The 17,172-nt window shown below is 50.3% G+C and overlaps 1 protein-coding gene across 1 annotated transcript in view; it reads right to left on the bottom strand.

Moving 5' to 3' along the window:
• TRAM2 (translocation associated membrane protein 2) overlaps positions 1-3,640 on the bottom strand; it is a 67,971-nt gene extending 64,331 nt beyond the window's left edge. Inside the window, exon 1 of the mRNA XM_060263382.1 lies at positions 3,497-3,640. Coding sequence (XP_060119365.1) covers positions 3,497-3,616 — 120 coding nt within the window. The 5' untranslated portion in view covers positions 3,617-3,640. The remainder of the gene's footprint in view (positions 1-3,496) is intronic.
• Positions 3,641-17,172: the final 13,532 nt, after the last annotated feature.

Raw genomic sequence — 17,172 nt, 5'->3', positions numbered from 1 at the left:
GTTCAAGTAGCCAGCTCCAGGTTGACTCAGCCTTCCATCCTTTTGAGGTCGGTCAAATGAGGACCCAGCTTGCTGGGGGGTAAAGCGTAGATGACTGGGGAAGGCAAGGGCAAACCACCCCGTAAAATGTCTGCCGTGAAAACGTGATGTGACGTCACCCCAGAGTCAGAAATGACTGGTGCTTGAACAAGGGACTACCTCGACCTTTATGCTTTAGATCGTCAGGCTGGCAGCAGCTCTCCAAGATCTCAGACAGAGGTCTTTCCCATCACCAGATTCAGGGTTTGTTCTGTAACAGGAGCTCCTTTACATATTAGGCCACACCCCTCTAATGTAGCCAATCCTCCTGGAGCTTAGAGGGCTCTTCTTACAGGGCCTACTGTAAGCTCCAGGAGGATTGGCTACATCAGAGGGGTGTGGCCTAATGCAAAGGAGTTCCTGCTACAAAAAAAAAAAAAAGCCCTGGCCAGATCTTTTAACTGGAGATTCCAGGGACAGAACCTGGGACCTTCTGCATGCCAAGCAGATGCTCTACCACCGAGCCACAGCGCCTCCTCAACAGCAGGAGACTCAGCATTAACTTCGCAGAGTGGTAATCCCACTGAAATTCTAAGCAACCCTTGGGCTGGTCGTTCCTGCTCAGCCTAGCCTACTCTGCAAGGCTGTTGTGAGGCTATAACGGCTGCAGCCTCAGGCTCCTTGGAGAAAGGAAGGGGACAAAAAGGACTTTCATAATTTTATTCATTGCTTAGATTTCTTCTTCACCCCTTCCTTCCCCTAAAGAGCTCAAGGCAATACGGCTCCGCCCGCTTCCATTTTATCTTCACAACACCCCTGCGAGAAAGGCCGGGTCGAGACAGTGCCAGAAAACAGCCACCGTGCTGTAGCATTTTGAACCCAGGTCTTTCATACTAGGTTGCCAGGTTCTCCCTTGGCCAGTGGGGGTGTTTGTGTGAGGGGGAGCGGGGGAGTAGGGTTGCCTGTAAGCTTCAGGTTAGGAAACTCTGGAAGATTTGGGGGTGAGACCTAGAGATGGCAGGGAACTCCTTATGCAGGGGGTTGGACTAGATGACCCCGGAGGTCTCTTCCAGCTGTAGGATTCTATGGAGTTACAATCAGGGTTCCCTCTAAGCCAAGTTAGTGTGAACTAGCTCACAGATTTTTAGCCTCCGTCTCACCCATTTTTGTCTTAGCTCGGGAAGGATGACCCCAGAGCTCGCTCATTGATGCAGCAGTTCCCAACTTTAATACCAGCAGCTCACAAAGCAGAATTTTTGCTCACAAGGCCCTGCAGCTTAGAGGGAACACTGGTTGCAATGCAGTAAAGTCAACTCTCTAAAGCCCCCGTTTTCTCCAGAGGAGCTGATCTCTGCGCTCTAGAAATGCGCCGTGATTCCGGGAGAACCCCAGGCCTCACCTGGAGGCTGGCATCCCTAATAGGCCAGAGTCCTTCCGCAAGACCGAAGGGAGAAGGCGCAAACTTCTCCCGGCAACCCCACAGCCAACTCCAAGGCGACAAAGCCCGGCCGGAATCTCCCCCCCCCCCTTCCCCGGGCATGCACGCTTCCTTCCTTCCTTCCTTCCTTCCGCCCGCCCGCCGGGCCGCTGCCTGGGATTTCCGAGGGGAAGCGGCGGGGCCAGGGGGCCGGAGGACGAGGCTCTCCTCCGCCCATTGTCCGGCCCCAAAAGAGTGCGCAACGGGGGCTGAGGGGCTGGGGGCAGGGCCGGCCAGGACTCAAGGCTCCGGAGAGGGGCGCGCCAGAAGGATCCGAAGCAAGCAGGGAGGAGAGCGGGGCGAGGGGAGGGGAGGGTCCCCAAAAGGGGGGATCTGGGGCAGGGGGTCCCCAAAAGGGAATCGGGGAGAAGGGGGGGTCCCCCAAAGGGGAGATCGGGGCGAGGGGGGTCTCCAAAAGAGGGGATCGGGGCGAGGGGGGGTATCAAAAAAGGGGATCTGGGCTAGGGGGTCCCCCAAAGGGGATCTGGGCGAGGGGGGTCTCCAAAAGAGGGGATCTGGGCGAGGGGGGTCCCCCCAAAAGGGGATCTGGGCGAGGGGGTCTCCAAAAGAGGGGATCTGGGCGAGGGGGGTCCCCCAAAGAGGGGATCTGGGCGAGGGGGTCTCCAAAAGAGGGGATCTGGGAGAGGGGGGTCCCCCAAAGAGGGGATCTGGGCGAGGGGGGTCTCCAAAAGAGGGGATCTGGGTGAGGGGGGTCCCTCAAAAGGGGATCGGGGCGAAGGGGGGTCCCCCAAAGAGGGGATCTGGGCGAGGGGGGTCCCCCAAAGAGGGGATCTGGGCGAGGGGGTCTCCAAAAGAGGGGATCTGGGAGAGGGGGGTCCCCCAAAGAGGGGATCTGGGCGAGGGGGGTCTCCAAAAGAGGGGATCTGGGTGAGGGGGGTCCCTCAAAAGGGGATCGGGGCGAAGGGGGGTCCCCCAAAGAGGGGATCTGGGCGAGGGGGTCCCCCAAAGAGGGGATCTGGGCGAGGGGGGTCTCCAAAAGAGGGGATCTGGGTGAGGGGGGTCCCTCAAAAGGGGATCTGGGCGAGGGGGTCCCCCAAAGAGGGGATCTGGGCGAGGGGGTCTCCAAAAGAGGGGATCTGGGAGAGGGGGGTCCCCCAAAGAGGGGATCTGGGCGAGGGGGGTCTCCAAAAGAGGGGATCTGGGTGAGGGGGGTCCCTCAAAAGGGGATCGGGGCGAAGGGGGGTCCCCCAAAGAGGGGATCTGGGCGAGGGGGGTCCCCCAAAGAGGGGATCTGGGCGAGGGGGTCTCCAAAAGAGGGGATCTGGGAGAGGGGGGTCCCCCAAAGAGGGGATCTGGGCGAGGGGGGTCTCCAAAAGAGGGGATCTGGGTGAGGGGGGTCCCTCAAAAGGGGATCGGGGCGAAGGGGGGTCCCCCAAAGAGGGGATCTGGGCGAGGGGGTCCCCCAAAGAGGGGATCTGGGCGAGGGGGGTCTCCAAAAGAGGGGATCTGGGTGAGGGGGGTCCCCCAAAAGGGGATCTGGGTGAAGGGGGGTCCCCCAAAAGGGGATCGGGGCGAAGGGGGGTCCCCCAAAGAGGGGATCTGGGCGAGGGGGTCTCCAAAAGATGGGATCTGGGCGAGGGGGGTCCCCCAAAGAGGGGATCTGGGCGAGGAGGTCTCCAAAAGAGGGGATCTGGGGAGGGAGGTCCCCCAAAGAGGGGATCTGGGCGAGGGGGGTCCCCCAAAGAGGAGATGGGGCGAGGGGGTCTCTCCAAAAGAGGGGATCTGGGGAGGGAGGTCCCCTAAAGAGGGGATCTGGGCGAGGGGGTCCCCCAAAGGGGAGATTGGGGCGAGGGGGGTCCCCGAAAGAGGGGATCGGGGCGAGGGGGGGTCCCCCAAAGAGGAGATGGGGCGAGGGGGTCTCTCCAAAAGAGGGGATCTGGGCGAGGGGGTCCCCAAACGAGGAGCTCGCCTTCCCCGGGCGGGGGCGGGCGGGGGGTCCTGCAGCAGGAGGCCGGGCCGGGGGGGGCGGGGGGGGCTCACCTCGAACATGAGCGCGACGAGGACGCAGAGCACCAGGCAGAAGCCGATGTCGGCGTGGTTGTGGATGAGGAACTCGTGGCTGAAGAGCGGGTGGCTCTTGGCCCGCCTGCGGAACGCCATGGCCCGAGGGAGGGGAGCGCAGCAAGCAGCAGCAGCCCGGCCGCCCCCGCCGGAGGAGCCAACTTGTGGCCGGGCCGCGGGACAACTTCGCCCCAGCAGCGGCGGCCACAGCCCGGGCCCGCCCCCTGCGCAAGCGCGCCCGCCTCCCCGCCTCCCCGCCCGCCTCTGCCCGGCGCGCCGCCCCCTCGGGCTCCCCAGGCTTTCCTGCCCCTCGGGGCTCCTGTTGCAAAGAGAGATGCATGCAAACAGGAGGGCTGCCAATCCCCAGGTGGGGGCGGGGGATCCCCCGTTTTGGAGGCCGCCCCCCTGCTTCAGAAAGCGGGGGAGGGAGGGGAATGGCTGCTGGGCGCTCCTTTATTCACTTAAGCAGACTGATCCCCGTAGGGTAGAATAGAGAAGAGATCCATGGGTATCCGGGGCTCTGGGAGGGCTGGCGGTTGAGAGAGAGGCACCAGATTTTCAACATGGTATCCGGTGCCTCTCCTTAAAATACCCTCCGAGTTTCAAAAGGGTTGGACCAGGACAACCAAAAAGAAGGTGCCCCTAGCCTTCCTTATTGCCAGTGGAGGGAAAGCATTTCCGAGGCGTGCGGTCCCTTTAAACGTGATGGCCAGAGCTCCCTTTGGAGTTCAATTGTGCTTGTCACAGCCTTGCTCCTGGCTCCACCCCTAAAGTCTCCTGGCTCCACCCCCAAAGACTCTGGTTGCTGCTCTACACGAGGAAGCATTTGCGTTGGCAATTAAGCATCTTCACACTTTCCTTGCCTCGACTTTATATGGCCCCATTTTCTTCTCCCCATATGGGAGGGCTTTCCTTCCCTTATTTATTTATTTTTTAAGAAATAGCTAGATTGTGATTTATATAAAGATGTACTGCAACAATATACAGCTTTCATTGAAGGAACAAACAAACAAGTCTGTGTCGTTTTCGTTGCGTAGTGATAAGGTGCAATCTACATCTTTCTCTTTACAAATCTGTAATGAAAAGGGCTGGGGGGGAACTGCAGTTTGGGAACTCATGTGGCTCTTTCACACACATTGTGTGGCCTCACCACCCCACGTGCTGGCTCGGATAAGTCATTTGTCTCTTTAAATCACTTTGCCAAGTCAAGCCAGCCAGCGGCTTGGAGACTAAAGTTGCTTTCTTTCCACCTCTCCCTCCCTCCTCTATTTTCCAATTTATTTTCCTTCCTTCCTTCCTTCCTTCCTTCCTTCCTTCCTTCCTTCCTTCCTTCCTTCCTTCCTTCCTTCCTTCCCTCCCTCCTCCCTCCCTTCTTCCTTCCTTTTTCTCTCCCTCCCTTCCTGAGCTAAGAGAAAAATGCGTGAGCTGGTAGCTAAAAAACTGCGAGCTAGCTCACACAAACTCAGCTTAGAGGGAACACTGGTGTTGACAAAGGGAGCTTTTTCTCTCTCTCCCGAAATACTAGAACTCGAGGACATCCAGTGAAACAGATGCGCAGTAGGTTCAGGATGGGTAAAAGGAAATGCTACTTTACACAGAGCTTGTGGTATATGGTATGAGCTTTTGTGAGTCACCACCACTCACTCCTTCAGTTTCAGCTGGAATGTCAGTCCATCTGTCATATATTGGAAAGTGGAGGGATTTCAGATGCCAAAATGACATTAGCAGGCAAAGGACAATATTGTTTTGCCAGATAATGTCATTTGGCATTAGGTCCGGTCCGGTCAGGGGTTCTGACCCGCTGGCTCACATTGGGGAACCTCCCCCGACGTCGCCGGCGCAATGATGTCCCCCACTAGTGATGTCATCGTGTTGGCGGTGTTGCGCGCCATCCACTCTAGGCATTTCGGGGGAAACTCTATGGTTTTCTCAGACGCTCTAGTAATTTGGGAGGGAAAACTCTGTGGCTTCCGGGGAAACTCTATGGTTTTTCCCAGAAGCTGTAGCATTTTGGGAGGGGAAAACTCCATGGTACCATAGAATTTTTCCCTCCTAAAATGCTAGAGCATCTGGGAAAACCATAAAGTTTTCCCGGAAACACCTAGAGTGGCCGGCCCACGGCGTCGCCAGGGCAATGACGTCACTTACGGATGACATCATCGTGCCGCATGCCTGCCAGAGCCCGTGGGGGACTTGGCAACATTATTTGGCATCTGAAATAGCTCTTTCAAATATAGAGGACAGGTGGACTCACATTCTGGCTGTATCTGACGAAGTGGGCAGTACTTTACAAAAGCTCCCCCCCTGCCCCAAATTTTGTTAGGCTCTCTTTCTACTGCTACTGGCTACCCATCTTGATCTACTTTACACAGAGCAATTAAAATGCGGAATTCGCTGCCTGAGGATGTAGGGATGGCTGTAGGAATCAGGGCTTTTTTTTGTAGCAGGAACTCCTTTGCATATTAGGCCACACCCTTATGATGTAGGCAGCCCTCCTGGAGCTTACAATAGGTCTGTACTGAGAGCCCTGGAAGCTCTTGGAGGATTGGCTACATCAGGAGTGTGTGGCCTAATATACAAAGGAGCTCCTGCTACAAAATAAACCCTGATAGGAATAAACAGCTTTCAAAGGGGATGAATGGAGGATAGGCCATAGAATCATAGAGTTGGGAGATACCTCCAGGGTCATCTAGTCCAACTCCCCGCACAATGCAGGAAATTCACAAGTACCTCTCCCCCACTCCCCATCCATGACTACTAGCCATGGTGACTGCACATTCCTCCACATTCAGAAGCAGGCAACCTCTGAATCTCAGAGACACAAGGGAACATCAGGAGAAGGCCTCGAACTCTATGTCCTGCTGTTGGCTGTCAGAGGTACTGGTTGGCCACTGTGTATGAGACAGGGTGCTGGGCTAGATGGACCCTCACTGGTCTGATCCAGCAGGGCTCTTCTGACGTTCTTATGAAGGCCTCAGGCTCTCTGCCCTGTAGCTGGCCCTCCAGAGGAACTAGTTGGTCACTGTGTGAGACAGGATGCTGGACTGGCTGGACCACTGGTCTGATCCAGCAGGGCTCTTCTGATGTTCCTATGAAGGCCTCAGCCTCTCTGCCCTGTTGTTGGCCTTCCAGAGAAATTGGTTGGCCACTGTGTGAGACAGGATGCTGGACCAGATGGACCAGTGGCCTGATCTACAGGTTGTGGAGGCCTGGGCTAGTATATCTTTCCCCTTTTCTCCTTCCTGCCTTTTCTATTTAGACTCACTTTAAAATAGTACTATTTACTTAGGCTAGGGTTTCGCAGAAGTTAGGATCTGTAGAGCATTAATCTAGAGTATAGGCATGTGTTTCAAACCCTATTCAATTTGCTAATTCAGTTTGTTGGTGGTCTTTTCTTAATGAAGCCTTACTTTTAAACTTATGGGGCAGTGGTGATAGGGTCTCTCCCTGTGATCTTAATTTCTGGGTGGGGGCATATGGGAGAAACCAGCCCTACAGATAGAAGAAGAAGAAGAAGAAGAAGAAGAAGAAGAAGAAGAAGAAGAAGAAGAAGAAGAAGAAGAAGAAGAAGAAGAAGAAGAAGAAGAAGAAGAAGACGACTGCAGATTTATACCCCACCCTTCTCTCTGAATCAGAGACTCAGAGCAGCTTACAATCTCCCATATCTTCTCCCCCCACAACAGACACCCTGTGAGGTGGGTGGGGCTGAGAGAGCTCTACCCAGAAGCTGCCCTTTCAAGGACAACCTCTGCCAGAGCTCTGGCTGACCCAAGGCCATTCCAGCAATTGTAAGTGGAGGAGTGGGGAATCAAACCCAGTTCTCCCAGATAAGAGTCTGCACACTTAACCACTACACCAAACTGGCTCTCAGTCCCAAGTGATGTAGGGCTTCAAAGGTAGCTCTTAAGTGTTGTGGGGTTGCCAGTTTCCAGGTGGGAAGTAGAACCCCAGGTTCTGTGAAACCTGCCTCAAATAAGAAACCAAAGAAGTAGATTAGATAGATAATTTTATTTATATCCCGCCCTCCCCGCCGGGGCAGGCTCAGGGCAGCTGAGTAGGAAATTCATATATCTTTAAATCTCCAAATGTAGAAAATCAAGCCACATATAACAGTAACAACGAAAGCCTCGTATAAATATTGGAGATCAAGCCGTATATAATGAAAATTAAGCCATGTGTAATAATAAATCAAGCCTCATGTAACGATGAAAGAAGGAACTGGATGAAGTGGGAAAAGCCATCTTCAAATAAAGGCCATTGAAGTCCAGTGTTAAATAGGAATCCAAAGACTTGAGCTGCTGCACCTGAATTTTGGAAGTGCTTTGAAGCGTTCTTGCCATGTTTTGATTGTTAAATGTTCAAAGAAGCAATTGTGAAGTGGGGGCAATGGAGTACTATCCCGTCCACTGCTGCGTTTGGATTTTCATGCTTAATTGCACTTGGAAAGAACTTTGGAAGATTTGGATTCATATTTAACATTGGACTTCAATGAGCTTTATTTGAAGATGGTTTTTCCCACTTTTTCAAGTTCTTTTCATCATTACATGAAGCTTGATTTATTACTACATGTGGCTTAATTTTCATTATATGTGGCTTGATTTAAAATATATATATATGTGACATGAAACAGTGCACAGGTCTCCCAAGTTTTCCGCAATTTTTTATTCATCTGAATGTTTTAAAAACACACTTCCCTATATTAAAAGCATCCTTCAGGTTGAGCTGTAAGGGGAAAAGGAAAGGTCCCCTGTGCAAGCACCAGTCGTTTTCGACTCCAAGGTGACGTCGCTTTTACAACCTTTTCACGGCAGACTTTTGACGGGGTGGTTTGCCCTTGCCTTCCCCAGTCATCTACGCTTCCTCCCCAGCAAGCTGGGGACTCATTTTAACAACCTCGGAAGGCTGAGTCAACCTCGAGCCGGCTACCTGAAAACCCAGCTTCCACCGGGGATCGAACTCAGGACGTGAGCAGAGCTTAGGACTGCAGTACTGCAGCTTTAACACTCTGTGCCACGGGGCTCTTCAGCTGTAAGGGACAGGGCGGTTAAAACCTAATTCTGGGCTAAGTGGTAACCCCTCGCCAATAACAAACCCCTCTGTGCAATAGCCTTGCCCATGTCCCAGAAACATGGGGCAACTGGTTGCCAGGCCTGGGTTGGGGAATACCTGGTGATTTGGGGGTGCAGCTGGAGGAGGCCGCGGTGATAAGAAAGGGAAAGACCTCAGTGGGTTATAACGTTGCGGAGCCTGCCCTCCAAACCTGTCTGTGTGTAGCTCGACAGTGCCGCGGAGACTAAGGTTGCCAAGTCCAATTCAATAAATATCTGGGGACTTTGGGGGCGGAGCCAGGAGCAAGGGTGTGACAAGCATAATTGAACTCCAAAGGGAGTTCTTTTGTGTTTTAACAATTTATTGATAACATATGGTTACAAAACTTATTAATAAAATTTTCTATACTAACCCATATGGTAATTCAATCCCCCCTCCCTCCAATATTGACTTCCCCGAGGTTATAGACTTAAGTTCAATACTAAAGGTACTACTAACCGATCAAAGTTCAATATTTTTTTTCTCATTCATACCAATGTCTTTTGACATTCCACTCTTTCTCCATATATCCTTTAAATTTCTTCCACTCCTATGGAGTTCTGACCATCGCATTTAAAGGGACTGCACATCTTTTTAAATGCCTTCCTTCCATTGGAAATAATGAAGGATGAGGCACATTCTTTCGGGGCTCATAGAACTGGACCCCCCTGGTCCAATCTTTTTTGAAACTTCGGTGGTATACTATATCTTTATACAAGTACTTTTTTGAAAATAATTTTCAGCCAAGGAATTCTGTGTGCTTCGTTGCATTGGTTTTGTGTTATGAAAATGCCTCGCCCGGTATAAGTGCGGTTACATGAATTGTGTGTCGATTGCCACCTATTTATATTTGATAAGAGTGGTGTAAATTGTGTACAGTGTTTTCGTTAGTTTATCACGGTATTTTTTCTGTTTCCAGTCTCCCCGCGATTCTCCCCTTTTGGTTCTCAGCTGGGGACTGGCAACCCTAAATTAGGGGGAGGAAATAATGTCTGTGTCTTGCTCAACAGTGTCCTGGAGATCTGCTTAAAAAAAAAAAAACCCAAACAAACCCTAACTTCCGCCTCTTTGAGGGAGACGCAAATGCTCGTTTGAGTGTCTGCAGGCTATGAGATTCCGTGGAAGGGATAACTGTTCACAGAGCAGTCAGCTGGGCCGGATTAGACAGCATTCTCAGCCCCTGACGTGGCGCACCTGGCCCAAGCCGAGGGAGGTGTGTCTTCAAACACAGTCTTTCCTCTTTTTTTCCCCCCTTAATTTTTTTTTAAAAAGCGGCTAATGGCTCTGTGAAATTGCAAAAATAAAACCAACGCACCGTTCGCTGTAACAGCGCACCAATTTTCAAAAAGGTCAACGATGACAAAACTTTATTGTATTTTTTACGCGACATTATCGCCTCTTCACATGGAGCGTTAAAGCAAAAGGCAGAGTATATAAAAGTCCGATGAACAAAGAAATTAATTCACAGAGTCCATTATAAGTCCACCCTCATTCGTTCTCAAATGGAGACTTAAATTTCTAAGACAAAGCGGCCTTTCTTGTCTTAGAAATATTTGCCTTAAGTGCTTTGGAATCAGAGTGCCTTGTCTAAAATAATTACTTGAAAACTTGGACGTAATCATGCAATTAATTAATTGGACCCACAAAATATACAGGGTGGACATAAAAACCACTATGATGGCATAGTTTGGTACGTGCCTTCACTATCTGAGGTTCAGTGAGGAAGAAGTCATCGGAACGAGGGATTATCTAGGATCTTCATGTGGACTAGGACTGCATACTGGACTTCTCATGGACTTGATGGTTTCGATTTGAGAACTAATGAGTGTGAACTTATAATGGACTTTGTGAATTAATTACTTTGTTTATTGGACTTTATGGACTCTGCCTGTTGCTTTAATGCTCCATGTTAAGAGGCAATAATATTGTGTAAAAATACAATAAGATTTTGTCAGCATTGACTGTTTTGAAAATTGTTCTTTATTTTTGTGCCATTACAGCAGGGGTGGGGAACCTCCGTCCCGAGGGCCGCATGTGGCCCTCAAGGTCACTTGGTGTGGCCCTCGGGGATTGTTGGACCAAACCGAGCCATGTGGCAGCCTCCCTGGGGCCTGGCTGGCCAGCGAGGATCGTGGGGCCCAGCCGCGCTGTGCAGCAGCCTCCCCAGGGCCAGGCAGGGATCACAGGGCCAAAATGTACTGTGCGGCAGCCTCCCTGGGGCCTGGCTGGCCGGCCAGAATTGCTGCAGGGCCTGGAAAAGTTACTGTCACCATTCAATTTGCACTTGATTACCCCAGAGGGTGTGGCCTAATATGCTAATGGATGTGTGACCTAATATGCTAATATTAGGGGATGTGGTCTAATATGCTACTGAGTTCCTGCTGGGCTTTTCTACAAAAAAGCCCTGGACCTATGCATTTGCCTAGGGCGGCGGGCTGGGTGTGTGTGTGTGTGTGTGTGCCAGATTAGGCTCTCCCCACATGACTTCAAATAGAAAAACAATTGTTTGCATTAATTTTGCTGGCCTGAATCATTCTCCCTCGGCGGAGCACTGTTTTTTGAGTTGATAATTTTTTTATGGCCCGCGAATGATGTTATAAATATCCATATGGCCCTTGGCAGAAAAAAGGTTCCCCCACCCTTGCACCACAGTTAACAGCGTGTTAGTTTTATTTTGTGAAATTACAGACAAAAGAATAGGATCGGCCTTTTTTTTTTTTGGCTAAGGAAATCGTCATCAGAGCCGCTTGGCTGAAATTGAAGGCGACGAGACCTGATGGGTCAGACGGCACTGAGTAATAAATAATAAAGTGATAAATCTATAATGGTACAGCCCAGTTCCCGAACCTTTGCTCAGAAACACCTTCCACTTGGCTCACATTCTGACTTCGCCACAAAGAACACCGAGAGACCTCATCTTGGTGACTCACACCTAGGTAGGGTTGCCAAGTCCCCTGTGGATTTTGGCGGGGACTCACCTCTATTGTTCCATAGAGTTTTCCCTCCCAAATTGCTAGAGCGTCCGGGAAAACCATAGAATTTTCCTGGAAATGCCTAGTGCGGCCGGCGCGCAACGTTGCAGTGTGATGATGTCACTTCCGGGTGACGTCATCGCACCGGCGATGTTGGGGGAGGCTCCCCCTGCTGGCTCAATGTGGGCTGGCAGGTTGGGAACCTCCAGGGCGGCAGAACCCCCACCCGGGCTGGGGGCTTGGCAGCCGTAGGCTTAGGCTAAGCAGCTACTTCACAGGGTTGTTGGGAGGATTTTATTTTTTATTTATTTTATTTTATTTTATTCGATTTATATCCCACCCTACCCCACCGAGGCGGGCTCAGGGCGGCTTACAACAGTAAATGAGGATAAAATGAGGAAGGGGGGGGCCATGTGGGCTTCTTGGAAGGCAGCAAAAGTTTGTCAATGACTAGCCATATAAGGTATAGATGGAACACTCTGGGTCAGAGATGCCCTGTGTTCTTGGTGCTTGGGGGTGGGGAAGAGTGGGAGGGTTTCTGGAGTTCTGGCCCTGCTGCTGGATCTCCTGATGTCCCCTGGGTTTTGGCCACTGTGTGACACAGAGTGTTGGACTGGATGGGCCATTGGCCTGATCCAACATGGCTTCTCTTATGTTCTTACGTGACACAGAGTGTTGGACTGGATGGGCCATTGGCCTGATCCAACATGGCTTCTCTTATGTTCTTATGTGACACAGAGTGTTGGACTGGATGGGCCATTGGCCTGATCCAACATGGCTTCTCTTATGTTCTTATGTGACACAGAGTGTTGGACTGGATGGGCCATTGGCCTGATCCAACATGGCTTCTCTTATGTTCTTATGTGACACAGAGTGTTGGACTGGAGGGGCCATTGCCTTATCCAACATGGCTTCTCTTATGTTCTTATGTGATACAGAGTGTTGGACTGGATGCGCCACTGGCCTGATCCGACATGGCTTCTCTTATGTTCTTATGTGACACAGAGTGTTGGACTGGAGGGGCCATTGCCTTATCCAACATGGCTTCTCTTATGTTCTTATGTGACACAGAGTGTTGGACTGGATGGGCCATTGGCCTGATCCGACATGGCTTCTCTTATGTTCTTATGTGATACAGAGTGTTGGACTGGATGTGCCACTGGCCTGATCCAACAGGGCTTCTCTTATGTTCTTATGTGACACAGAGTGTTGGACTGGAGGGGCCATTGGCCTGATCCAACATGGCTTCTCTTATGTTCTTATGTGACACAGAGTGTTGGACTGGATGGGCCATTGCCTTATCCAACATGGCTTCTCTTCTGTTCTTATGTGACACAGAGTGTTGGACTGGATGGGCCATTGGCCTGATCCAACATGGCTTCTCTTATGTTCTTATGTGACACAGAGTGTTGGACTGGAGGGGCCATTGGCCTGATCCAACATGGCTTCTCTTATGTTCTTATGTGACACAGAGTGTTGGACTGGATGGGCCATTGCCTTATCCAACATGGCTTCTCTTATGTTCTTATGTGACACAGTGTTGGACTGGATGGGCCACTGGCCTGATCCAACATGGCTTCTCTTATGTTCTTATGTGACACAGAGTGTTGGACTGGAGGGGCCATTGCCTTATCCAACATGGCTTCTCTTATGTTCTTATGTGACACAGAGTGTTGGACTGGAGGGGCCATTGGCCTGATCCAACATGGCTTCTCTTATGTTCTTATGTGACACAGAGTGTTGGACTGGAGGGGCCACTGGCCTGATCCAACATGGCTTCTCTTATGTTCTTATGTGACACAGAGTGTTGGACTGGATGGGCCATTGCCTTATCCAACATGGCTTCTCTTATGTTCTTATGTGACACAGAGTGTTGGACTGGAGGGGCCATTGCCTTATCCAACATGGCTTCTCTTATGTTCTTATGTGACACAGAGTGTTGGACTGGAGGGGCCATTGGCCTGATCCAACATGGCTTCTCTTATGTTCTTATGTGACACAGAGTGTTGGACTGGAGGGGCCATTGGCCTGATCCAACATGGCTTCTCTTATGTTCTTATGTGACACAGAGTGTTGGACTGGATGGGCCATTGCCTTATCCAACATGGCTTCTCTTATGTTCTTATGTGATACAGTGTTGGACTGGATGGGCCACTGGCCTGATCCAACATGGCTCCTCTTATGTTCTTATGTGACACAGAGTGTTGGACTGGATGGGCCACTGGCCTGATCCAACATGGCTCCTCTTATGTTCTTATGTGACACAGAGTGTTGGACTGGATGGGCCACTGGCCTGATCCAACATGGCTTCTCTTATGTTCTTATGTGACACAGAGTGTTGGACTGGATGGGCCATTGGCCTGATCCAACATGGCTTCTCTTATGTTCTTATGTGACACAGAGTGTTGGACTGGAGGGGCCACTGGCCTGATCCAACATGGCTTCTCTTATGTTCTTATGTGACACAGAGTGTTGGACTGGATGGGCCACTGGCCTGATCCAACATGGCTTCTCTTATGTTCTTATGTGACACAGAGTGTTGGACTGGATGGGCCATTGGCCTGATCCAACATGGCTTCTCTTATGTTCTTATGTGACACAGAGTGTTGGACTGGAGGGGCCACTGGCCTGATCCAACATGGCTTCTCTTATGTTCTTATGTGACACAGAGTGTTGGACTGGAGGGGCCATTGGCCTGATCCAACATGGCTTCTCTTATGTTCTTATGTGACACAGAGTGTTGGACTGGATGGGCCATTGCCTTATCCAACATGGCTTCTCTTATGTTCTTATGTGACACAGAGTGTTGGACTGGAGGGGCCATTGCCTTATCCAACATGGCTTCTCTTATGTTCTTATGTGACACAGAGTGTTGGACTGGAGGGGCCATTGGCCTGATCCAACATGGCTTCTCTTATGTTCTTATGTGACACAGAGTGTTGGACTGGAGGGGCCATTGGCCTGATCCAACATGGCTTCTCTTATGTTCTTATGTGACACAGAGTGTTGGACTGGATGGGCCATTGCCTTATCCAACATGGCTTCTCTTCTGTTCTTATGTGACACAGAGTGTTGGACTGGATGGGCCATTGGCCTGATCCAACATGGCTTCTCTTATGTTCTTATGTGACACAGAGTGTTGGACTGGAGGGGCCATTGGCCTGATCCAACATGGCTTCTCTTATGTGACACAGAGTGTTGGACTGGATGGGCCATTGCCTTATCCAACATGGCTTCTCTTATGTTCTTATGTGACACAGTGTTGGACTGGATGGGCCATTGCCTTATCCAACATGGCTTATCTTCTGTTCTTATGTGACACAGAGTGTTGGACTGGATGGGCCATTGGCCTGATCCAACATGGCTTCTCTTATGTTCTTATGTGACACAGAGTGTTGGACTGGAGGGGCCATTTGCCTGATCCAACATGGCTTCTCTTATGTTCTTATGTGACACAGAGTGTTGGACTGGATCGGCCATTGCCTTATCCAACATGGCTTCTCTTATGTTCTTATGTGACACAGTGTTGGACTGGATGGGCCACTGGCCTGATCCAACATGGCTCCTCTTATGTTCTTATGTGACACAGAGTGTTGGACTGGATGGGCCACTGGCCTGATCCAACATGGCTCCTCTTATGTTCTTATGTGACACAGAGTGTTGGACTGGAGGGGACATTGGCCTGATCCAACATGGCTTCTCTTATGTTCTTATGTGATACAGAGTGTTGGACTGGATGGGCCACTGGCCTGATCCAACATGGCTTCTCTTATGTTCTTATGTGACACAGAGTGTTGGACTGGATGGGCCATTGGCCTGATCCAACATGGCTTCTCTTATATTCTTTTAAATAGAACACTCTGTCTGGGGCAGTGATGCTCTGTATTTTTGGTGCTTGGGGGGGGGCAATAGTGAGAGGGCTTCTGGAGTTCTGCCAATGTACAGATGGAACACACTATCTGGGGCAGTGATGCTCTGTATTTTGGTGCTGGGGGCCACAGTGGGAGGGCTTCTGGAGTCTGGCCCTGCTGGTGGGGATCTCCCGATGGCACCTGAGTTTTGGCTACTGTGTGACACAGAGTGTTGGACTGGATGGGGCACTGATCTAACATGGCTTATGTTCTTATGAAGCGGGACAAAAGTGAATATACTGTATCCCCCACAGTAGATCAACAATGAAGCACTACAAAATTTAGGCAAGCTGCTAACTATGGATTGCATGCATAAAAATGTGGAAAATGAATATTGCACAAAGCTTAATTCTAGTGAAAAGAGAATGCAAATTAAGGAGCGGGCTATACTGCTCCAAGGGCGAGTCTGCAAAGCAACGCTAACTAAAGGGCCTTTAGCAAACCGGGATTAATAATTATTGGATGAATGTTACAATTCAGTTATTTGTGATCTAATACCCACCAGATTTTTAACGAAGAAATCTGCCACCCACTCCTCCTTAACCTGTGTGAAGTATAATGATGTGCGGGTTATTAATTAGATCCAAGCGGGGCAGCAGCCGTGTTGGTCTGAAGCAGTTGAGCAAAGCAGGAGTCAAGTGGCACCTTTAAGGACCAACCAAGTTTTATTTTGAACGTTCTGAATAAAAATTGGTGTTGGTCTTAAAGGTGAAACTTGGCCATTAATTAAACGTCTGTGATTGAAAGCTCCCTCTGGTGGCCATACAGACAATAACATGACAAAGATCCAACTCATTTCATGGACTAGAACAGGGGTGTTAAACATGCAGTCCGCGGGGGCCAAATCAGGCCCCCCAGAGGGCTCCTATCAGGCCCCCCCGAGCAACCGGCTGTCATCTGCTTCCTTCTCCCTCTCTCTTGCTTCCTTCTGCATCCACCGCTTGTTTTGCCAGGCTTGCTCAATCCGCACAGGAGCTACAGAGGCAAAACCTCTATTTTCTCCGTTGGCTGAGGCTCATTGCTTGGTGAGGAAGGGAGAGGGAAGGCACAGGTTGTTTTTCCAGGCTCTCTCAATTGCACAGCAGAGCTACTGAGCCAAGCCTCTTTTCCTTCTATTGCAAAGAACAATGGCAGCACAATATACAAAATGCAAATAGTATCAAAAAATATTGTGCAAATCACACTTATTAAATAAATAATACAGTTTATATCATAGTGTATAGAAACATACAAAAATTATCAAATACAAAACATTTTAACAACAAAAGTCTCTAACGTATATTATTTCAAGGAGGACCCCAAAAAGTCTCTTATTTTCTCAAAGAGAGTACTTCGACTCAGAAGCAAAGTTCCACAGGAGTCCCTCCATTGCTTGTCAGCTTCCGAAGGAAAAAATGTTTGCCTTCAGGCAACCACCGTTTTTTTAATTGCATTCCGCTGCTCCTGCAGCTTCCTCATAAGCCAAAGTGCAGTTGGGAGAGAAGAAGCAAAGGTTTTGTTTGGGAGACCAGGTGGAAGGAAGCCGAGGAAGGGAGGAGGACAAAGCTGAGTCTAGGAGGAGCAAGAGAGACTTCTCCCCAAACAAACTTTTGCTTCTTCTCTCCCAACTGCACAGCGAAAGGGAGGTCAATACCTCCCTAAGCAGCTGAGTCCATTCCTGAACTATTCTTCTCCTGTAACATCA

This window comes from Heteronotia binoei, chromosome 1 (assembly GCF_032191835.1).
Source record: "Heteronotia binoei isolate CCM8104 ecotype False Entrance Well chromosome 1, APGP_CSIRO_Hbin_v1, whole genome shotgun sequence".
Lineage (NCBI taxonomy): Eukaryota > Metazoa > Chordata > Lepidosauria > Squamata > Gekkonidae > Heteronotia > Heteronotia binoei.
The sequence above is the reverse complement of the archived record's forward strand: the minus strand, read 5'-3'. Positions and strand labels throughout refer to the sequence as shown.